The 24,710-nt window shown below is 41.2% G+C and overlaps 2 protein-coding genes and 1 long non-coding RNA gene across 8 annotated transcripts in view; 1 reads left to right on the top strand and 2 right to left on the bottom strand.

The window, feature by feature from the left end:
- Nucleotides 1-24,710, bottom strand: part of LOC126927053 (integral membrane protein DGCR2/IDD-like) — a 386,199-nt gene that overhangs the window by 120,805 nt on the left and 240,684 nt on the right. For 2 of the 6 annotated variants that reach the window (XM_050743396.1, XM_050743395.1), the window contains exon 3: nt 23,506-23,955. The exons of the other annotated variants lie outside the window; for them this stretch is intronic. In XM_050743396.1, coding sequence (XP_050599353.1) covers nt 23,782-23,955 — 174 coding nt within the window. In that variant the 3' untranslated portion in view covers nt 23,506-23,781. Of the gene's footprint in view, nt 1-23,505; nt 23,956-24,710 lie in introns of those variants that run through there. 6 annotated transcript variants of the gene reach the window in all.
- Nucleotides 1-24,710, top strand: part of LOC126927088 (uncharacterized) — a 194,852-nt gene that overhangs the window by 85,625 nt on the left and 84,517 nt on the right. The window lies entirely within an intron of this gene.
- The window catches only part of LOC126927056 (integral membrane protein DGCR2/IDD-like), a 211,178-nt gene that overhangs the window by 168,304 nt on the left and 18,164 nt on the right, over nt 1-24,710 (bottom strand). The window lies entirely within an intron of this gene.

Raw genomic sequence — 24,710 nt, 5'->3', positions numbered from 1 at the left:
TTTCTGAGACAAGTAGTATGTCTATGTTGTTATTGTATATGAATGTTTTAATTTCGAGGGCCCGTTGTTGTAGGCCGTTTGAGATCCAGGCTGCTATTTTTAGAGTATCCGTTTTTATTTTTTGCTTAGCACGTATGTAATTAGTTGTAGCATGACTGTGATTTGTTGGGTTTGCTGTCTGAGTACTGCGTTTTGTTCGCTTATCATTCTGGTTAGCATTTCGGTGTTCTTTATGGATTGTTTGAGCAGTTCTTTGATTTCTTCAGTGTCATTGTTATTATTGCCGTGGTATTGGTTGTCTGTATGTGTCGGTTGGCTGGTTACTTGAGCGTAGCTTAGACCACCAATGGTGTTGGTGCTGATGGGTTTGGTGTTTGTTGCTTGCTCTGTATTTGGTATTATTTCGGGTTTTGTGCTGTCCTGTTGGGCTTGTGTGTTGGTGATTGTCCTGCTTCGTAGGGGCGGGAACAGTTTGCGTTGTAATTGTTTCCTAGCTTCGCAACCTTTATAACTGGCTGGGTGTTTTCCGTTGCAGTTGTAGCATTTAACCTCCTCTATTTTTTCCGTTGATGGGCAGTGTATCGTAAGATGATTTTTTGCGCATTTAACGCATGCCGGGGTTCTATTGCAATAGTTTTTAGTGTGTCCGTATTGTTGGCACCTTATGCATTGTGGGATTTCTTTTTTACGTCTAGGTGGCTCCACTTTTTCTATTGTGTTTAGTAATTTTTCTATATCGTATACTTCTTTGTTGTTGTTTCTAGGTTCTAGTTCAACTAGGAATGGCGGTAATGGTTGTTTGGTATCGTATTTGTTGATGTTATTAATTGTCCTTACCTGGTGTCCGATTTTTGCCAGTTCTTCACTTATTTTTCCGGTATTTGTTTTTCGGTGTAGTCCCCTGATTACTGCTTTGTAGCTTCTGTCAGTTTTGAGTTGGAAAGTGTGATATGCTGCGTTTTTTCCCTTTAGTGATCTTGTAATTTTTCTGAATATTTCTGGGGTGTTGGTTTGCACTTTCACCTGGTCTATTTTTATCTGTTTGATGACATAGTTGTCTTTCCCTGCAGTGTTGTTTAGGAGTTCGATGAGGGGGTCGATTATTTTCGCATCTATGTATATCGGTGGTGGTTTGGGAATGCGGTTTGTCGGACTTTCCGTTGGGTCCGTTGCTGCCTCTTCTGGCAGTGCGCTGAATGGATTATGCAGCTTGATATCTTGTAGCCACTGTTTTTTTTTCAAATGTATCAATTTTCCTCGCGCTTGCGAGCGGGGTTACCTTCCGTTTTTTGCTGGAGGTTGCCACCGTCCAGCTTTCTTCCTGGTGTATTGGTATGTTTTGCTCCCCGTCGGATTGTGTTGCTTCCATAATATCGTCTTTTTTCTCTACATATGTAGTGTCTGTAGCTCTATTTATGAAATATGTTTCACCTGAATTAACTATTTTTATTGGTGGAATCTGCATGATTCCACGTTTTGTAGATGGGCGTTTGCTTTGTCCCTTTCTCTTCCCTCTTGCCGCACTTTCACTGGAGCACTGTTTCACACGTCCGTTTAGGTCGCCTGCCCAGGCGGAACTGTGTTATAAAGTAACACTGCTAGCGTGCGGATCTGGACCAGCTCAAATTGTATTCCTGTATTCCATTATCAAGTCAATTTATATTTTGTATCTTACACTTCATCCACGCGTTTTTCTCTCTTTATATACTGAATAACCTCAGCAGGTTATAGGCCCAGGGCTGTAAAGTGTAAGATAGCAACGCGAAGTGAATAAATTGTCAAAGTATTGTGCTTAGTAAAGTAAGTGATAGAGCTAAAATGGAATCAGCAAGTGCGAAGATCGAGATGTTACGTGGCGAAGAAAACTGGCTCCAGTGGCGTTTTGTCATGCGTACACTTTTGGAGGGAGATGACGACCTGATCAACGTGTGTGAAGGAAATCTGTGTCATCCAGGTAACAGTGCGGAGAAAGAAATCGCCCGTAAAAGATTTTTGAAGGCAGATCGGCTAGCGAGAAAATTAATTGTGACCTCAGTAAGAAGGAAACCGTTGGATCTTCTTTTATGTTGCACAACAGCACATGAAATGTGAAAAAAGTTGAATACAGTATATGACATGAAGTCGGATGAGAATCTAAGTATGGTCCAGAAGCAGTTCTTCAATTTTAAATGGGAAGAATCTGAAAATGTATCTTACAACTTATCAAAGTTGGAATTGATAGCGGCGAAGGTGAAACTCTTGGGAGTGAAATTGGCGAGAAAATGCTGATAACACGCATTTTATCGGTGTTACCGAACAAATTTGACCATTTTCACAGTGCGTGGGATTCAGTGGAAGAAGAAAAGAAGACCTTAGACAGGCTTAGTACCAGGCTGATGACGGAAGAAATCAGATGGAAGAAAGACGATCAGGAAACATCGGTGGCGCTGGTAACAAAAGATAGCAATTATAAAAGGGAACAGCAGAAGCAGTCAAGCAAACGTGAATACGAGAAACAAGGTCCAAGCTGTTTCAACTGTGGAAAAGTTGGTCATCTAAGTAAGGATTGCTTTAGATGCTTTACATGCAAAAGGAAAGGCCACACCAGCAAAAATTGCTTCAAAAATAAGAAATGAAACAACAGCAGAGACAACCAGGAACCCAGAATTGAAAATCGAGATCACAGCGGAATTGGTCTATTAGGAAGCACCTCAACGATACAAGTGGCAAACCATGATGCTTGGATAATCGACTCAGGAGCTACGAATCACATGACAGGACGACAAGAATGGTTCAGCGTCTTCGAAAAATTCGATAACACGGTAAAGATAGAAATCGGCGATGGTACGTTCATGGATGCGTACGGCAAAGGAAAAATCAAGGTAGAGACTTTCGTGGACGGCAAATGGGTAGCATGTACAATGAACGATGTCTTGTATGTACCAGGTATGAAAAGAAATCTATTTTCCATTAGATCTGTTGCAAGAAGAGGTATAGATCTCTGTATTATAAGGGAAGGGAAAAACTGCATGTTTTTACAAAATCAGAAAATAATAGCAAGGGGTTCTGTTATTGGAAATTTATATAAGGTCGACATGCGAGTTATCATACCGTCAGTTTGTAATCTTAGCAATAGAGCGGAGTCAAACGCGGACACACTGCAGTTATGGCACGAACGGCTATGTCATCAAAACATCAGACACGTTAAGGAATTTTTAAAGAATTCGAATATAAAAGTTGTAGAGGATAGTAACTTTTTCTGTGAAGGTTGCGTGTACGGGAAACACCATAGATCGAGTTTTCACCAGAAAACCAAGCGTGCGACTAAACCTCGCGAAATTATTTATACGGATGTATGTGGACCCATGGAAGTGGAGTCATTAGGCAAAAAATTGTATTTTCTTGCGTTTAAAGATGATTTTTCCAAATTCACAAAGATTTACTTCTTACGACATAAGTCAGAAGTAGTCGAAAAGTTAAAAACTTTTTGCATAGAAGTCGAAAATCAATTCAATGATAAGATCAAAGAAATTCATAGTGATGGAGGGAAAGAATTCAAAAATAAAGAAGTTAAAGAATTTTTAAGAAGTCAGGGAATTAAGCATACGATTAACGTCCCATACACTCCTGAACAAAATGGCGTCGCAGAAAGAGAAAATAGAACAATAGTAGAAGCAGGAAGGTCGATGTTATATTCGAAATCTAATCTACCGCTGTTTTTATGGGCCGAAGCCATGAACACCGCAGTGCATGTCATAAATAAGACCGGCCGACAAGACAAGACAAGAAAACACCATATGAACTGTGGTACGGGAAATCGCCAGATGTAGAAAAGTTTAGAGTTTTCGGTACTGAATGCTTTGCACACATACCTGCGGAAAAGAGAAGGAAATTGGACAGAAAGGCTAACAAAGGATATTTGGTAGGCTATCTAGATGACGGACGAGGGTATCGAGTGTACGTGCCGACCGTAAGAAATGTAATATTAAGCCGTGACGTAATATTTAAGCCCGAATTAGAAACTGAAAAATTCGTTAATTTAAGTTTACCGAAAATTGTCGAGCTCGAAGATGTGCGTGCACAGAGCGATAGAGTATGTACGTATGAAAGTGCAGAGAGTGAAACTGAAAAACAACCTTTTATAACTAGCGAGAATGTGAGACAATTGAGAGATAGAGATAAGATCAAGCGAACCGATTTTTCTGGTAACCCAGTAACGTACGTAGCGAAAAAATTACCAGTGGATTTTAACGAAGCGATGAGATCCGAAAAGAAAGAAATTATGTGGCTAAAGAAAATATTTCTCGAATGCAAAATAGAGATATTTAAGTATATGCTATGTGTAGACAATACTAGTGCCGTAAAATTAATTAAGAATCCTGAATTCCATCAAAGAAGTAAGCATATTGATGTAAGATACCACTTCTTGCGAGATTTATACAATAGAGGCGAAATTGATGTAACATATGTAACAAGCGAAGAGCAACTGGCAGATATATGTACAAAAGCGTTGCCAAAACCAAGATTTGAATATTTAAGACAAAAGTTAGGTTTGAAAAATAAAAAGGATGTTAAGAGGTAATTGTTTATAGAGATGTAGAGTTTTTAGGGAGGGTGTCGAAGTGACTATCACTTCTAATATATATATATAAAAAAAAAAACTCTACATGATCTGTTTAGTCTTCTCGTAGTTTTTTTAGTAATAAATTAATTTGAATGGAAAAGAGAAAGGCAGCTGGCAAATGTATTTGTGAAGACATTGACAAAATCAAGGTTCAGATATTTACGACGAGAGTTAGAAAATATACAGATATAATTGTTTGTTGGGATGTAGAGTTTTAGGGAGGGTGTTGAAGTAGTCACCACTTCTAGGAAAACTCCACATCTGGTCTTTTTAACTTTCTCAAGCGCTGAAGCCATCGACAGCACATAGACAAAAGAATAGCAGGGAGGCAGACCATAAACTCTAGACAGGCGACGTTGGCTTCGGGGTTTTCAGTCATAAAGTAACACTGCTAGCGTGCGGATCTGGACCAGCTCAAATTGTATTCCTGTATTTCATCATTAAGTCAAATATATACTTTGTATCTTACACTTTATCCACGCGTTTTTCTCTCTTTATATACCGAATAACCTCAACAGGACGAAAGCTGGAAGCTAGCGAAGGCTAGCAGAAAACGCAAAACAACTCCAGACATAAGTGCCATAGAAAACCCAGCTACAGAAAAGCAGCGATGGCTGCAAGAATTACCATTAAGCAACTCCTTCAGCTCACTAACAGAAGAAACAGACGCTGACACCATAAATAAAACCACAATCCAAACAAATCATATTACAAAACCACCACCAATTTTTGTTGAGGCCCAAATAATAGACCCGCTCATCGATCTACTAAATAATCTAGACGAGAAAAACAACTACACAATAAAGCAAACAAAACTGGAACAAGTAAAAATTCAAACAAACACCCCAGAAACATTTAGGAAAGTTATAAAAGCATTAAAAGAAAAAAAATGCTATTTACCACACGTATCAGCTAAAAACTGAAAGGAGCTATAAAATTGTCATAAGAGGATTGCATCCTAAAACGAACATATATAAACTAAGCGATGAGTTAGCAAAAATTGGTCATCAAACAAGAACAATAAACAATATAACAAGATTCGACACAAAGCAACCATTACCACTATTCTCAATAGAACTGGAACCCAGAAACAACAACAAGGAAATATATGATATCAAACAAATACTAAACACAATAGTAACAGTGGAACCACCACGACACAAAAAAGATATACCTCAATGCATGCGGTGTCAACAATACGGACACACTAAAAATTATTGCAACAGAAGCCCAACTTGCGTCACGTGCGCAAAAAACCACTTAACTATACACTGCCCATATTCTGGAAAAATAGAAGAAGTTAAATGCTATAACTGTAACGGAAACTACCCAGCCAGCTATAAAGGATGTGAAGTAAGAAAACAATTACAACGTAAACTGTTCCCGCCCCTACGAAGCAGGACAATCACTAACACACAAGCCCAACAGGACAGCACAAATCCTGAAATAATACCAAATACAGAGCAAGCAACAAACACCAAACCCATCAGTACCAACACCATTGGTGGTCTAAGCTATGCTCAAGTAACCAGCCAATCGACACATACAAACAACCGATACCACAGCAATAGTAACAATGACACTGCAGAAATCAAAGAACTGCTCAAACAATCCATAAAGAACACCGAAATGCTAACCAGAATGATAAGCGAACAAAACGCAGTACTCAGACAGCAAACCCAACAAATCACAGTCATGCTACAACTAATTACAAACGTGCTAAGCAAAAAATAAAAAACGGACACTCTAAAAATAGCAGCCTGGAACTCAAACGGCCTACAACAACGGGTCCTCGAAATTAAAACATTCATATACAGTAACAATATAGACATACTACTTGTCTCAGAAACACACTTCACTACAAAAAGCTACATGAAAATACCATACTACACCATATATGATACCAAACACCCCTCAGGGAAAGTTCACGGAGGGACAGCAGTAACAGTCAGAAACGATATCAAACATTATCTACACAGCCAAGTTAACAAAGAATATTTACAAGCAACTACCGTTACAGTTCAAACTAGTAGCAACTACTTCCAGTTGTCAGCAGTATATGTGCCTCCGCGACACAAAATAACATCACAAATGTGGGAAGAATACTTCCAGGACCTAGGGGACAAGTACATCGCAGCGGGAGACTACAACTCTGGACTTCTGGACTTTGCAGTTACAAGGGGACTAAACACAAATAAACTAAAAATAGCACCCAACCTCGAGCTCAGCTCCGATCATACACCCATAATAATTGAATACAGAAACAAACCAATACATTATAGCAAACCAGAAACACTATGCAATAAAACCACCAAATGGCAAACTTTCAAAGAAATAATAGAACGCAAAATAAACTGCAACATCCCGTTGAAAACTCCGGAACACATAGAACAGGCAGTAGCAACATTGACAGCAACTGTTCAAGAAGCAGCAAGGACAACCACTACACCCGAATCAACCAGCAGACAAACAATAACAATCCCGCAAGAAATACTCGACAAAATCAGAGAAAAAAGAAAAGCAAAAGCAAAATGGCAAAAATACAGAACTCGAGAAAACAAAAAACACTTAAACAAACTTGCAAAGGAAATAAAAAACAAAATAAAGGAGCACAACGATAACGAATTCGCAAAGTTCATAGGGATACTCTCCACACACGAGAACACCAACTATTCACTATGGAAAGCCACGAAATAAATAAGGAAGCAAATAATACCCGTCCCAGCAATCAGAAAAGCAGATAACACATGGGTAAGAAGCAACGAAGAACAAGCTGAAGAATTCTCTAACCACCTCTGCAACACATTCACACCACACATTATCAACAACAGCAACCTCAGAAGTCATACGGAGGAGGATCCACAAACCACTATTACCACAACCGACAAGGAATACACCATACCTAAAACATCAGCACAAGAAATTAGAAACATAATTGTTGGGAATATGATACATTTACACTGTACATGTGAATGTGTGTGTAAGCGTCAGAGGACGTCCGGGTCTTGGTTGAGACAAAAGACAAGAACCGGTCAATTACGGTATGTGGAAGCAAAGAATAACGATGTTTCTCCGATATAAAGAATGCGAGATTGTCACAACTAGGGTGAAGACAGAAACAGACAATGAAGACTGGGACAAAAAGGATTTGAAGGCAATAAATATAATTTATAGTGCCGTCACAAATAGACAATTGGAATATATTAGAGAAGAAAAAACGGCGTATGAGATAGTAAAAAAGTTTGATGAAATGTACTTGAAAGAGTCGACGGCACTACAGATCGTATGCAGATGGAGATTGGAAAAGATAAGACTTGAGAACTACACTGATTCAGCATCGTTTTTTAGCGATTTCGAAAAATTAATAAACGAATTAAAAGGTGCGGGTGCACAAGTGAGTGAGAGTGAAAAACTAAATTACATGCTGAATACGTTATCCGAAGAATACACCTACATAGCGGATATAGTAGATGTATTGAAAGCAGAAAATCAAACGGTAGCGTATGTAAAAAATAAAATTGAAATAGCGGAGAAGAAGAATAAGTCCAATCGGGGAGAAATGCAAACCAACGCCTTTTCTACAAAAAAAGGAAGGATGCTTCAGATGTGGAAGAGTAGGACATTTTGCGAGAGAGTGTCAAAATGGCGTCGAAGCGGGAAGCAGTAACAGTTTTTGGCGTGGGTCAACACGTGGTCGCAGCAGAGGAAGAGGAAACAAAGGAAATACGAGCAGGGGACGTGGAAATTTCCATCGTCAATCAACAACCGGCACGAGCGAGCATGGTAACTCAAGATCAGGCACATGGATAGCAACGGCGCACGCAGCACACAGCGGCGAGGCGAACGAGATAAGTAATAATGAAGTAATGTGGCTATTAGATAGCGGTTGCACAGATCACATAATTTTTTTTTTTTGCGTGGGGAGGGGAAAATGCTATTACGCATGCCCAGTGACCCGCATCACTGGGTTATGTGTGAGTCGGTCGGATGTCGTTGCCATACCCACTAAAAACCCCTCCTCCTTCTTCCTCCGCTTGGGGGGCAGACAACCCCGGTAAAACCTGTCGGCAGTCATCAGGGTTGTCCTTTCGTGCCCCGTGGTATCTACTTCTTCGGGCAGTTACTGCTCATGTCGTCCTCTCAGCCAGTTCAGAATACTGGGCTGGTCTCCTCCTGCGGTTTTTCGTTGCTTCATGTTCTTGCCCTCATTGCTCCGCGTAGTTGTTGTTTCGCTCGTTCTCCTCCTTGCCTCTTCCCAGGCCCTCGCTGTCACCCTCCTGTGACACATGACGGCCTTGCAGAATTGCCTGAATTTATTCCAGCTCTCGTCCTTGGCGGTCACCGTGGCGATCAGATTGCCCACGTCTATCTTCCCGCCCAGAGCGTTCTCCAGCTCGATCCTTCTGTCCGTCCACTTCGGGCACGCGAAGAGGGCGTACTCTGCATCGTCGTTCGGGTCTCCACAGTCGAGACAGTTGCTGTCGCTGTCCCTGCCAATCCTTTTCCTATAGACACCGAAGCTCCCATGCCCGGTTAGCAGCTGCATGGTGTGGTGATCGATGTCCATCTTCTTTTTGGTAAATAGCAGCGCACTCGGTATTAGCTTCTTTGTGATATTTTCTTTTTTGTAGTTGTTCCACTCCTTCTGCCAGTCCTCTTGAGCCTTCTTGCGAATCGCCTCCAGTTCCTCCTTCAGCTTGCAGCCGTCATCCGTGCCAATCCTGGACCCATGGATCTTGTTCCTCTCGTAGGTCTCTCCGAGCATCTTTATCTTTATGTAAATCGGGAGATTCCCGGTCAACACGCAAAGTGCCGCGTGGGAGACGGTGCGGTATGCCGTCGTTGTTATGCACAGAGCCGTTCGTTGTGCTCGTTTCAGCTTTTTCCTGTTCTTATCGGTATTCGCTGCTCTAGCCCACACCGGTGCTCCGTAAGTTACGATGGACTCCCACACATTGTAGTAGAGCCTACGAGCCAAGCTGGGCGGCCCGTTGATGTTGGGTAGAATTCCCCTAAGGGCTCCTATTAACTTGTCGGCTCTGTTACACACCATCTCGATATGCGCACCGAACCTCCGACTGGAGTCAATGACGACTCCGAGATACCTGATGCGATCGACCGTTTCGATGTCCGAAGAGCCCAACCTGAGTTTCACCACTCTCGGCACTCGCAAGCTTGTGATGAACATGAACTCCGTCTTTTGTCTCGCCAGGGTGAGCCCGACACTCGTGCACCAATCGTTGGCGATCCTTAGCATCGTGTTGACCTTGGCGGAGGCCTCTTCGTTCCTCCCGACGGAGCATATGATGGCCAGATCATCCGCGAAGGCGGTTGTTCTGACCATTGGCATGTTGTCGAGTCTCTCGAGCAACCGGTCGTATACCAAGTTCCACAGGAATGGTCCGAGGATGGATCCCTGCGGGACTCCCGCCGCCACCTCGTGCTCCACCGTGCCGTGCTGGTTGCTCACGATGATCCTCCTTCCGGATAGGTAACTGCCGATTAGCCTTTAGACCTTCCATGGCAGCTTCCTCTTGTCAAATTCCTCGTATATGCTCTTCCAGCTGAGCGAATTGAAGGCATTGCTAATATCTAGGGTGATCATCACGCATACTACCTTCTTCTGTTTGCAGATGTTGGCAAACTTCATCACCTGCGTGATGGCGTCTACCGTACTCCTCTTCTTTCTGAAGCCATATTGCCTCCGATGGAACGGGTCCATTCCGATGCATCTCTCGATGATCTTCTTAAAGCATTTTTCCCAGATCTTGCTCATGGATGGGAGTATGCTTATCGGCCGGTACGCGTTAGGGAGACTGGGATCCTTACCCGGTTTCCTTAGCAGTATTACTCTGGCCGTCTTCCAGCAGACTGGGAACCTTCCTGATTCAGTGATGCCGTTGAACGCCCTTGTCACGAGCTCGCTCCTGCGACTCGCTACCAGCTTCGCGATCTCGCCCGGCACGCCATCGACTCCTGCAGCCTTCTTGGTGTTCATTCTTCCGGCGGCATCGACGACATCGCCTTCGTCGATGGCGACGCTGAGGCTAATATCTCCATCTTCTTCGGTCTCTACCTCCTCGCGGTCCTCATAATGGGGGGGGTCCGTGTCCCAAGGTGAATAGCCTCTGTAGGACTGCCTTCACCATGTCGATCGGCATGTCGTTGGTTGGTCCCTTGCTTTTACATTTCTTCATGACCGTGCGATAGGGTCGCTCTCCAGTATCTTGCAGTATTCTGCCCAGGCTGTTTTTTTTGCTGCGGGCGATCTCCTTTTTTAATTGCCTTCGGATCTCCTTGTAGGCGTTGACGAGGGGCTCGGTGTTGCCGGCATTCTTCTTCCTTTCTCTCGTCACCTTCCTGAGCGCTTTGTGCGCCTGCGCTCTCAGTTCCGCGATCATCGGGTTCCACCAGTAGTTCGCGTACTTGCGGCTCGCCGCACAGTTCGGCTTCCTTAGCATCCCTTCGCACGTACCTTCGATGCTCTTTTGCAAGGGCTCGGCCCCATCCTCTCCGATAGCCGCGTTGAGGTCCTCCTTCCTCAGTGTGTCGTCGAATCTGCTCAGGAACTCCTCCGGCGACATGTCCTTGGTCACGTACCTGTAGAACTTCGATACGATTCGGGTCTTCCTCGCCTTAAACCTGTGGAGCCCGTACAGATGGTCCGAGGCCGAGTATTTGTCCAAGACCGCGCTTCCTGCGTGTATCTCGCTGACCTTATTGGATACGCTTATTATGTCGGGGAAGCTCGTCTTCCCGTTCATGAAGAAAGTGTACTTTTCCTTGAGCCTCAATGGAAACACCCGGTGGCCGCTTAGTGCCTCCATTAAGACTCTCCCTCTCTTGTCTGTGGTCGATCCTCCCCAACAGGTTGACTTTGCGTTGAAGTCTCCGGCCACGACGACCTTGTCGTGTCCTCTAGCAGCGCTCTTCGTCATAGTCGACAGCGTGTCTATGTATTCGGAGTATGCTAGCTTATTTATGTTGGGCGAACAGTATCCGCTGAAGCAGAAGACGTCGCCGACGCGGACGCCCACTATCCCGTCGCTCTTGACCTCTGTTGTTTCATCAGGCAGTTTGCCATTGAGGAGTGTGACCCATATCGAGGCGTCTCCTTTGGTGTCATTAAACCAGTGCGGTAGCTGCCTGTTCGGCTCGGAAATTATTATTATATCCGGCCTAAGTTCGATCGCGCATTGGTGCATCATGTCCTGTGCCAGCTTGCATCTGTTGAGGTTTATCTGCAGTATCCTCATTTATTCGCTTTCAAGCGCCTTCTATATTCTGGACAAGCCAGGGATCCGGTTACGTGGTCAAATTTCACTCCTTTCTCCTTGCTGCAGATGGAGCAGCAGGATGCGTTGGCGTAGGCAGCTATCGTGTGGTCTTTGGCTCCGCACTTCCTGCAAATCTCCTTTCCAGGGCTTATCGCCGTGCATTTGTTCGCGATATGACCGAACATGTGACATCTGTAGCACTTTACCACATTGGGTAGTGCCTTTATCGAGGCTCGCCCCCTCTTTGGCCAGATAGGCTTTCGGCATCGTCACTATTGCCGATTGGGTGCCCCACGGCGCCATTTTTAGGGTCTTTACTTCGACCTCAGTGATGTCGCTTATGCCCAGTTGCATTCCTATCTCCCTGGCTAGTTCTTCCTTGCCTACGAGCGGGTCTATATCCCTGATCTCTACGGAGGTCTTGTCGCGCATTGGTAGCGCTCTCACCTTGCCTCTTAGCGCCGTGTTCATATCCGCCGCGGTCTTTTTGGCGTTGCTACCTGCTTTCAGCTCGATCAGAAAGTCACCTATTCTGGTCCTCCTAATTCCACAGCTCTCTTTTAGGGTCTCCCTTGCCCCCATCAAGTCTTTGTAGACCTGGATCCACTCCTTGTCTTGCCCTACTTTGACGAAGATGGCTTCGGGTCTGTTACGTATCCTCTTCGGTCCCTCCGGCCTCTTTGGCTTGTCCAATGCCGCCCTTCCTGCGTTCGCCTTACTGACAACCGTCGGGGTGTCCGTTCTTTTTCCTCTCCTTCCGCGGACAGGGATCCAGTCATCCTTTACATCGCTGTTCGTGCAGTCCGTAGTCGCTTTTGCCGAGCTGTTGCCGGCAGAGGCTCCTGCGTAGGAGGCCTCCACGGTCGTTGGTCTCTTTCTCTTGGTGTCGCCCTTCCCCTCGACGGGCGATCTCTCCTTCCTTTTTCCTTCCATCTCCTCACTCCTCCCCGGAGGGCTGGTCATCCTGGTGGCCGTGACTGTCCTAGCGTTCCTCTTGAGCCTCATCTCGTCCAACATCGAGTGGAGCTTGATCGCTTTTTTACTGATTGCGTCCCTCCTTTTCTTGATGTCGGTATCCTTTTTGCTCATGAGGTAGAGTCTGCTACCTATGCATTGGATTTCGCGGAAGACTTCTGTGATGATTTCCGTCATCGCCTTCCATTCGCTCATTTTGATGACGATACTGTCCTCGTCATTGCTTTTGGTCTCGGCCGTTGCTCTGTTCGCCATGGCCTTCCTCCTGAGACATTCCCTTGGTGCCGCCGCTTCGCTGCCGCTGTCCGACATTTCCGCCGGTGTGTCTAGCTCCGAGGTGCTGGCCGTTTCGTCCCTCGTTGCCATCGGCTGGCTCCTGGCCAGGCTTCTCGTTGTCTTGCACGCGCTCCCTTCCACTGGGGACTTTCTCATATATCTGGTGATCTTGTCACCTTTCGGGATTTTTTCCTTGGCGAATCGGGTCGCCTTTTCGGTGGGTGGTGTCTTATCCTTGAGTGCCTGCATTGGCATCTCGACATCCTCGATGATCCCCGCGATGTCTTCATCAAATTCGAGGTATCTTCTTGTGCTTCTCTTGCACATCTTTTCCTTTGTGACAACTGCGGGTGTTTCTTGGTCCCCGGTCGTGTTTACCGAACGAGGGGAGGCCCTGGGATCGACCTTCCCCTCGCCGTTCGTCCAGTCGTTGGGTGATCGTCGGGTCGAGCCTGGGACGCTACTCGAATCCCCGACGGGGCCTGGAAGCTCCGAAACCCCCTGAGCCGTAAGTTTACTTACCTTATAGTACTTGTCCATATTGTATTTGTATCTTTAATATACATATACATATATATATATATATATATATATATATATATATATATATATATATATATATATATATATATATATATATATATATATATATATGTATGTTTGAAATGGATGTCCTTCGACGTAGCCGGTCGTCGTATGCTCCCACTGTATCCTTCCGCGTGTATGCGATTCGTGTCCTAAATAACTTGCCGATGTCGTCGTAAAGTCGCCAGTCGTATGACTGATGACCGGATACTAAAACTCGCAGTGTCCCTATCACTGTTCGACGCGGGGAGTTTAGACTGGTCCTCCACGGGGGCGCTCTCCACCACTCCTTGGTTACCCAGGTAGCCCGCACGGTGGCGCTTCGGTCTCGCGACCCAAGATGGCCTCCGCTCTGCCCCTAACCTCACTTTTCACACACAGCACTTTCAATCGTTTCTCTCGCTTTTATACCAGCGAGCTCCCCTATTTCTTGTACTCCCACTCATTCCGGAGCACTAGAAACTTCACTTCCGTGCACTTTTCCGCCCGAGTTCTTTAATTTACCCAGATATTTCGGTTATGCCTACGGAGCGACGTGCACGTGTCCGTTCTGCTTGCCGCCATCATGATGATCCCCATTATATTATATTATGTTATTACGATGTTTTTTTTATTTATTTATTGAAATTCACAATTTGTCCAATTTGGACATTTGGTGGAATTTTTTAACAGTTAAATTAGCATGTTGGTGGCTACCCCCAGCGTGGTACCATCCTCGTGTTTGTTAGGTTATGTCCTTTATAAGGTCTGCTGGGTGCTTCCTTTTTAGTCTTCTGTCCATGTTTATGGTTTTGTATGTTTCCGCAGCTAACCGGTTTGGGTGTGTTGCTATTCTTGATTTGTATTTCTCGGAGTATCTGCTAATTTCTTCCTTGACCGTTGGGATTCCCAGGTCCCTCCGTATATCTTCGTTTCTGACGTACCAAGGTCCGTTTACTATTGTTCTGAGGATTTTAGCCTGTATTACCTCTATTTTGTTTATATGGCTCATTGCTGCCGTCCCCCATAATGGTATTCCGTACGTCCAGATTGGTTTTATGATCGTTTTATATATTTTTAATTTATTTTCTATGCTTAATTTGGATTTTCGGCTTGTTAGCCAATGCATTTGTCTCCTTGTTTTCTGTATTTTTTCTACTATTGATTTGATGTGTAGTTTCCATGTGGGTTGTGTATCTAAGTGGAGTCCTAGGTATTTGACATGCTTTGTTTGCGTTATATGCGTGCCGTTCAATAAGATGTTTGGTGGTATCTTTTTTCGTAGCGTGAATGTAATATGGTTGCATTTATTGGGGTTTGCTTTTATTTGTTTTTCTTGTAATTTGTTTTTCTTGTAATTTTCTATTTTTATGATATGTTCTTGTAGTATTTTGACTGCCGTTTCTGGGTTATTATGCCTGACTAGTATAGCTGTGTCTTCCGCGAATGTCAATACTGTGCTGTTGGTAGTTGTTGGTATGTTCGCCGTGTATAATGTGTATTGTATTGGGCCTAGGAGGCTTCCTTGTGGTACCCCGGCCTTGATGTCTTTAACTTGAGAATGTGTGTCCTTGATTTTTATTACGAAGGTTCTGCTGCTTAGGTAAGATTTTATTAATTGGTGTATTTGCTCCGGGAATTGTTTCCTAATTGTTTGTAGTAGACTTTCATGGTTAATTTTATCGAATGCTTTCTCTACGTCTATAAAGAGGGCTGTGCAGTATTCCTTGTTTTCTAGTGCTACTATTATTTCGTTTATAAGCCTGTGCATTTGCTCTATCGTGGAGTGTTTGTTTCTGAAACCAAATTGGTGATCCGGTATTAGTTTTTTTGTCTCTATTATTGTTTTTATCCGGCAATATATTATTTTTACCAGTATTTTGGAAAATACTGGAAGCAGTGATATTGGTCTGTAAGATGCAGTTTGGTGCGGGTCTTTGCCTCATTTATGTAACATTTTGATCTGTGCTAATTTCCATGGTTTGGGGAAGCATTGAATTCTTAGAACTGCATTGAATATTATTGTCATTAGTCTTATTGCTTTTGGCGGAAGGTTTTTCAAGATTTTACCATTGATTAGTGTATTTTCGAGCTATCGCGGGGAGACGCGGTCGTTAGAATACGCGTCAACGGGAGTCGTAAATTCCCGTTACGATTAGAATAATCGACACCACGAATAGTTCGATCCCCGTATTTCGGTTAGGATAATCGGGGTGGTTGATGCGGTATAACATTGGTAGTCACTGAGTTATAATAATGTATATTTCCAACACTTTATACAATCACACAAAGTAATAACGCCGTTGATTAAGATACAGATAACGAGAGAAGGGTTAGTCTTGGATGAGAAAAGGAGAGCTTTAGGCGCTCTAGGCCCTTGAGAGTTATAGGAACTGTCGGAGTTCTGGATAATGTGAGAGCCTTAGGAGACTCTAGGCCGTGTAGGCACCTTGAGAGTTGTAGGAAACTCTGAGAGATATAGGAACGGTGAGAGTTATAGGGAATGCAGGAACTCTCGGCACCGTGAGAAATGATGAAGGAACTCTGAGAGATGCAGGAACGGTGAGAGCTATACGGATTATAGGAACTCTAAGCACCGTGAGAGACGATCAAACTCAGGAGAGGTAGGAACGGTGAGAGTTATAGGAAATGCAGGAACTCTAGGCACCGTGAGAGACGATCAAACTCTGAAGTTTTATTCTAATGTGAATGCGAAGGAAAGCTCGGTATGGGTGTGCCCTTTGAACGAAGAACGCGGATTCGTTGCTTACATTTTCAGTTAGGAAAGTGAGGGCAATGATCCGCGATGCTGATTGGTTATGAGCAATGTTGGGAAGGAAGATAGGAGGAAGAAGCCTTCTACTAACTTGGGTCCTAGGCGACATTGTTTATGGGGAGACTCGGATTTTCCGTTAGGGAGATCTCCGCTTTTTTCGTTAGGCCACTACCTGCTTTCTCCGCAATTCTTAAGAGCACGTAATAAACCCAAGGACCCTTCTAAAAAACCAGCTGAAAACACTTCTGGAATTAGAAAGTCCTTTCTGGCAAACAGATTGACTTAAACCATGTGTGCGAACAATGCAGTTAGGATTTCGATTTTATGGTGGGTCCTTAGGCCTATAGAGGGTTCGAAGGACGGCACGTCGACCGTTGGCTGTCACGCCGCGCGGGATGGAGTGCAGATGTGTTGCGCGGCGTAACAATTAGTCCGATTCCTGGCGCTTTATTGTTTTTTGTTTTATCAATTATGTTTCTAATTTCTTGTGCTGATGTTTTAGGTATGGTGTATTCTTTGCCGGTTGTGGTAATAGTGGTTTGTGGATCCTCCTCCGTATGACTTTTGAGGTTGCTGTTGTTGATAATGTGTGGTGTGAATGTGTTGCAGAGGTGGTTGGAGAATTCTTCAGCTTGTTCTTCGTTGCTTCTTACCCATGTGTTATCTGCTTTTCTGATTGCTGGGACGGGTATTATCTGCTTCCTTATTTATTTCGTGGCTTTCCATAGTGAATAGTTGGTGCTCTCGTGTGTGGAGAGTATCCCTATGAACTTTGCGAATTCGTTATCGTTGTGCTCCTTTATTTTGTTTTTTATTTCCTTTGCAAGTTTGTTTAAGTGTTTTTTGTTTTCTCGAGTTCTGTATTTTTGCCATTTTGCTTTTGCTTTTCTTTTTTCTCTGATTTTGTCGAGTATTTCTTGCGGGATTGTTATTGTTTGTCTGCTGGTTGATTCGGGTGTAGTGGTTGTCCTTGCTGCTTCTTGAACAGTTGCTGTCAATGTTGCTACTGCCTGTTCTATGTGTCCCGGAGTTTTCAACGGGATGTTGCAGTTTATTTTGCGTTCTATTATTTCTTTGAAAGTTTGCCATTTGCTGGTTTTATTGCATAGTGTTTCTGGTTTGCTATAGTGTATTGGTTTGTTTCTGTATTCAATTATTATGAGTGTATGGTCGGAGCTGAGCTCGAGGTTGGGTGTTATTTTTAGTTTATTTGTGTTTAGTCCCCTTGTAACTGCAAAGTCCAGAAGATCTGGTTTTTTGTTCAGGTCAGTCGGCCAATGTGTCGGTGTTTCTGTGGATAATATATTGAGGTTATTATTTCTAATGTATTTTTCCAGTGTTCTGCCTCGAGGTATAATGTTTCTTGACCCCCATAGCGTGTGCTTTGAGTTGTAGTCTCCCGCTGCGATGTACTTGTCCCCTAGGTCCTGGAAGTATTCTTCCCACATTTGTGATGTTATTTTGTGTCGCGGAGGCACATATACTGCTGACAACTGGAAGTAGTTGCTGCTAGTTTGAACTGTAACAGTAGTTCCTTGTAAATATTCTTTGTTAACTGGGCTGTGTAGATAATGTTTGATATCGTTTCTGACTATCACTGCTGTCCCTCCGTGAGCTTTTCCTGAGGGGTGTTTGGTATCATATATGGTGTAGTATGGTATTTTCAAGTAGCTTTTTGTAGTGAAGTGTGTTTCTGAGACAAGTAGTTTGTCTATATTGTTACTGTATATGAATGTTTTAATTTCGAGGGCCCGTTGTTGTAGGCCGTTTGAGTTCCAGGCTGCTATTTTTAGAGTGTCCGTTTTTTATTTTTTGCTTAGCACGTTTGTAATTAGTTGTAGCATGACTGTGATTTGTTGGGTTTGCTGTCTGAGTACTGCGTTTTGTTCGCTTATCATTCTGGATTACGATGTTATCTAATTAATTGTTGTCTATTTATTTTGGTACTTATATTAACCATTATTTATAACATAATATACTAAATACAATTAGTATACACAATTAGTATAAGGATTAGTACAAGAAATTTTAAACAGCTTTTTTCAAAAGAACGAATCATTTACGATCCAGGGGTTTTCTGATACTTTCGTTTCTCGTGATAAGTACTTTATGATGCAATAAAAAATTTTCTCTGAAAATTATACTCAAGATCAATTTCATGATCCATTTTCTCTAACAGATCTCCATCTTCCACAGCTACAACAAATAATTTTTTGACACTCTATACATTTAACATCGATTATAATTCTGATAATTGAAACACCGAACATCAATGTGTTTATTCACTACGCCAACACAGATAACAATTAACATTGATATATAATACATGTCGGAGATGAAAGAACACCGGAACCCCTCCTTGGATTCGCGGGAATACCGTAACGTTGTAACTTAGATTAAACAAATGCCGCTCCGATTATTCGAGATTTATGATCATGAGCTTGTGCTCGAGGCGACAATCAATCGCCGAACGTAGCCGCGGTCAAAGGGATGAACGTTTTATCTAACAAAGGCACAGAGTAACTCTATACCTCTCCTTAAAAGAAATAGTCGTAGCGACACGTGGCAGTAAATACTTCAATAGTTTCTATCCCGCGGCCCGCCACACGCAAATTTTGTCCTCCGGGTAAGATGATCGCCGGATGTCGGCATGCCTTTGTAGTGTATGTTTAGCTAACGTGAGGACCCGTTATAGATCTTAAGATTTAGTCAAGCGAAGTCCTTCAAATAGACTTTGTTGCAACTACGGGAAGATAGGAGAAACCTATCTTCCACGAACGATGCCCCCGTCAACAACCTCCCCTCAAGGGCGGCCAGCATCTCTTTCAAAACGCCGATATGGAAATCGACAAATTAGCAACAGCGCTAATTTCCCTCACCTTTGGAACGAAAGCTTTCGTTGACGAATCCGGGGATCTCATGTCCTTAGACACACCCATTATAGTTTTCCTCGACGGCATCATCGAGACGGAGATTCTTTCTTTCGTACGATCTCATCGACGAGTGACAGTACCACCTTACAACCAGTGAATACCTCACATCTAGTTAACAAAGAGTTAGACTTGAACTGTGCGAGAACATACGTTTATCATCCCGTGACCGCGGATTCGTTTCGAACCTAAGATCATTATCACTAGTGCTACGAGTGCCTAATCTTGTTGATAAGCCTGTGCTAGTAAACTCTTTATTGTATCACGGCAATGGCTAATTGTAATGAGAATTCATCAAACGCCCCTCTCCATAATCCTGACCCTAATCCGACATATATATTTGACGATATATATCTGAAAGAATAGAAATTTCATTTAATCGACTATATGACCATACTCGGTTAAGTACCAACAACGACTATCTATCAACCTTATCTTACTTCCTCAAAGATATAGAAAGACTTTAAAAATATCAGCCATGTGATTTGGTCCTTTAAAATTTGGAAGTAATATAACGATAAAATACCATCAAAACCTTTAAATTTCCAATATTCAAGAGAAACTTGAAATCTCGTTTATTTACTCAGCAACAAAATCTTATTTACCTTCAGAGAACCTATACAATTTTTGCACAGTTCAATATCTCTCCTTTAAACAAAACATCAAAGTATGTTATTCCTAACTTCAATGGGCTCAACTCAATTTTTTGATCAATTTCTCTCGTCCTATACGCTCGTTTCAAAGCTTATAATACCATCTACACCTTTGTCTTGTGTTCCATCCATGGTTCCTATGCATGCAATTTTATTATTAGGATTATGCAATTTATTATTATTCCAAAGGATCTTCGCATTTCTGTTTCGCTCGTGATAGGTATTCACATCTGTTTTACCGTGCTGTTTCATCTTCTGGGAACGATATGGTCGGAAATGTTATGATGTTGAATACGCACAGGTCGTTAAACGAGAATTAATTCAAGATAGATTCAAACGGAGTTAATTAAGTGATCCCAATTCCACCGCCTTGGGGGCTGAACGCGTTTTCCTTCCGAACGGTTCGCTCGTGTCGAGTGATGCAAATTTCAGCAAGTGTTTCACCTACGTGTTTACTATTAAATTTATTTATTTGTTTTTTATTTATTTATTTATTTTTTTTGGCTCGGTTACCTTCAAAGTATTTTGCGTATTTATTGAGCGATTTTTAAGGTATTATTTCTTATATTATTGGAAACAGTAATAATTTTTAGATTAGTAACAAAAGATACATTTAAATTTTATACAAATTTTAAGGAAATTGGCATAGAGAAATACCAAATTACTGACATTCCTTGTAGTATGTTATTTTAATTTTACGTAATAAAATAAGGTGTTTCAATTTGAATTCATTAAATGCTGTCTTAAATATTCAATTTGAGAATTCTTTGGAGAAAGTCGAAAAAGATTTAGAACTATTCCCTAATCGATAAATAAACGCTTCAAGAATTGAGAACCACTGACTCAGGGGAACTCAGTTAATCGAGTAATACGAATAGTTCCGTGATACTGCAGAAGCCATTTACTACGTTCGCCTAACATGATTTCATCGATAAAAGAGAGATCACTACTTCTTCCCTATACTTGATACGTAAAAATAAAAATCTTAAAAAAAAAACTCGTTGCCGAACATTTATTTTCGTTCTTTCTGATAAAAAAAGACCATTTTTGTAGTCAGAAACTTAACCGAGCAGCTTTCTCAACACACCGAAATTCGAACATTTATTACACACTTCTTATTCGGAGACAATGAGAGGAAAAAGATTATAAGATTCTATGGAAAGATTATGTTAGAAGAAAGCTGTCAGTATCTAATAGGGTGGTCCTTCTATAGTACACACGTATACCTATAATAGCACAATAATAGATTACAACGACTACAACATTTATACGTATTTATCCCACAGTTTTTAATAAACTATGAGTTCCATTTAGTTACATTTAACAATCTAACAATATAGTCTCCCCATATCTAATTTATTCCTTAACTCATAAAATATGAGCTTTAGCATATAAACAAAGCATAGTATAGTGAATGTTACAACTAAAAGAAGATAAAAGAACATACTTTTTGCTTCAAATAATTAAGATAAAATTTAGATACGGGGCTTTCAGCTTATGAAAGTCGAAGAGAAGATATATATTCCATTTGGTCATATTCTATTTAAATTCGTAACTACTCGTTCCATTTACGTTATTAATAAAACATTTTTATCGACAAGCTACCTAACAGAAAGACCTTTTTGTCACTCTAAATTGCCTCAAAAGAAAATCCCTTGTCAAACATACCATGTTTCCCGTACGAAAATCCAAAAAGGATTTTCCAAAAAGATATATTCAGTGAACCATGGTTCGTGACTGGTGAGCTTGAAAAGAGATGAAGCGTTGAAGCGTCAAAGTTGATATTCCACCAAGCTCTCGACCCTTCTATCTCAATAATCCTGATCAAAATTCGAATGAACTACCCAACGAAACGATCACCGTTTTCTATAGAATCTCTTTAAGCATTCTTCATTAAGGAATCGTCAGATTTTACCCCATTACGTTCTTCCATCACAATCTTCGTAATGATGAATAAAAAAATAAAAGCTTTTAAAACCCGACAGCGCTGTCATTTTCTAAAAACGTCGTCTTTATACTCCTGATGGCCACGAGCACATCCGATTACCAAATATAAAATGCATTGTGAGTGTGTCATCAGCATAATTTTCGTGAAAAGAGCAATTATTCTTGATAACTATAATTTGTAACATAGATTAAAATCGCTGATTTGATCCCCCTGATATTGTTGTCTTATGAGAGTTTCGCCTGGTCTTAATTGGTTCTGTTGATTCTTATCGTTGTGAAAAGTCGATTCGCTATATATCTTTTGTATAGAGAACTATTATGTGATGTAAGAGTGTAATGTTGTAATATTTGTGATCCTTACTTTATTAATTTTGTCACTGAGCCGTTCTTTGGTTCGTTGAGCAGTTCATGTTCCCTACTTGTTTCGCTTGGTACTTTCATAATTTTCGTAATTACAATAAAAGGTTTAATTTGTAATAAGTTAAAGATTTGGTCCCTTGCTTTATGATGTACGAGAACCTTTGAACTAACAACTTTGAAGTGACAATTGAACGAGAACTGACAAGCTTTCATTTCAATCTATATTTAAGATATTTAATATTTAATCGGTTTTCGTGACACCTAATAAATAATAAATAATAAATTTGAAGGAAAAAAAACAAGAGATTAAGAAAAAATTCTGAAAGAGACACAAATCAGTAGTATTATTTTATATTACTTTGCGAATTACTTTTCAAGCATAAAAATAGTTTGACGGTCACTTGTAGTTCCTTCCTTGCCATTTCATTTATTAAATTCGTTTAATTTCGTAAACAAAATAGCCAATCGTGGCGAATTTGGTGTTTAAAATAGAATTTTGTCATACAGGCTGGTTGGTAATTGATAGTACAAGCGGAAAATTGGTGATTCTACTCGAAAAAAGAAGTCGAAAATATAGAATAAACATTTTTCGTCTGAGACTTTATTTTCGAGAAAATCGACTTTGAATTTTTGATCGGTATGCGTGCAACGCGTGCAACATATTGGAACGGTTTATCAACATAACGTCAATCGAAACACAATCTACAATAAAATCCGTTATAACGAAACGTGATAAAGTGCACGCGTACCGAGCGAAAATTCAAAGTCGATTTTCTCGAAAACAAAGCCTCAAATGAAAAATTTGTATATTTTCGACTTCTTTTTTTTACCAGTTACCAACCACCCTGTATATCCAACAGCTCACTTTTTCTTTGTAAATATTATTAATAATTTTATCAATTTTTTATATTTCCATCCTTCATACAAGTGACAATGAATCATAAAATTTTCATAGAAATCACAAAGATTAGGGGATAAGTATACCACTATATTTTCATATATGTATATGTATGTATATTCCCAAATTACATGATAGAATATGAATAATATTGAACAAAATATAATCAAGTATACAGTACCATGGAAATACAACAGATTACAATTTTCTACCTGTCACCGATTCATCGTCATCTCCTTTCATTCTTTTGACATATATAAAAACAAATTAACCCGTCTGAAATAATCATACCTCGCTCTTTGAATACAAAAATCTATTCAAATGAAATAAAGGGGAAGAAAATAAGAATAAATATAATTACTCAGGTATAATCTTCTCGAGGTATAATTATTCAGTTACAAATGATTCTTCGTTAACACACTACATTGTACACCACTTCTTTTCCCGGTGGCTGAAGCTAATCGTCGACGTTTATAAGGTACGAATTTTGTCAACGGCGCCATCGGAATCTTTATTGAGAAATTAAAATATTACAATTGCCATCACTAAGCTCAGCGTCCACAATACACTATGTTTTTCAAGTTTAGGTGAACCATCGACGATAACCACATCAGATCCGGACCAATACTCAGTGCCAACCTCATCCAGGCATTCGAACTCGCAACATCGGCGTCCAACGCGGAATCTCTTGCAGCTCTGTAATAAGAAGAAATCGATTAATTGTACGGATCAAGCGTCACTAGACTACTCGAAAATTCAGGTCATTCAAAGAATGAAAGAAGAAAGAATTGCTCCAATTCCACCATTGCTTTAGCAAAACTAGTATTTGAGAACCATTGGTCAAATATATTATAACACTAAACGTACATTTCGGGAACAATAATTTGTGCTACGAAACAGAATACGATAAAGTTCAAAGGTTACATCGATTTTCAAAATTTTATAAATTCAGGTGTATGACAGTATCAGTCAGCTCTTTTTCTGTCCCCAAGCGCCAAAATTCATTCCGACTACCATTTTACGTATTTTACAGAAGTAAGCCTTCATTCATCTCCCATTCCATCCAACAACATGCTCTCGACGTATTATCTTCTAAGTAAAATATTGATGTTGAGCCAGACATCCAACTGAATAATCTTTTCGGTGTTACTATAAGGTATTTAAAACCAGGGTTTGTGCTTATACGTTAGATGTAATACTTGGCATGAAACCTGCTTATATTGATATTAAATTTATGCATAGTAGGATGTTGGACCATTGTCAAAATGAAATTACAATACACACAGTTTCACCGTGGAAAAGTGGATCTTTCTAGCATGTCTACGAAAATGAAGGTTGGAGGGGGAGGGGAGGGGGAACTGTACATGCGCCAAACACCGTTACGTTCGTAATTTTTCACACAAATTTACAACTGTAGGGAAAAAATTATCTCTGATGTTTCAGACGTTAGA

Source organism: Bombus affinis, unplaced genomic scaffold (genome assembly GCF_024516045.1).
Source record: "Bombus affinis isolate iyBomAffi1 unplaced genomic scaffold, iyBomAffi1.2 ctg00000070.1, whole genome shotgun sequence".
Taxonomy (NCBI): Eukaryota; Metazoa; Arthropoda; class Insecta; order Hymenoptera; family Apidae; genus Bombus; species Bombus affinis.
The sequence above is the reverse complement of the archived record's forward strand: the minus strand, read 5'-3'. Positions and strand labels throughout refer to the sequence as shown.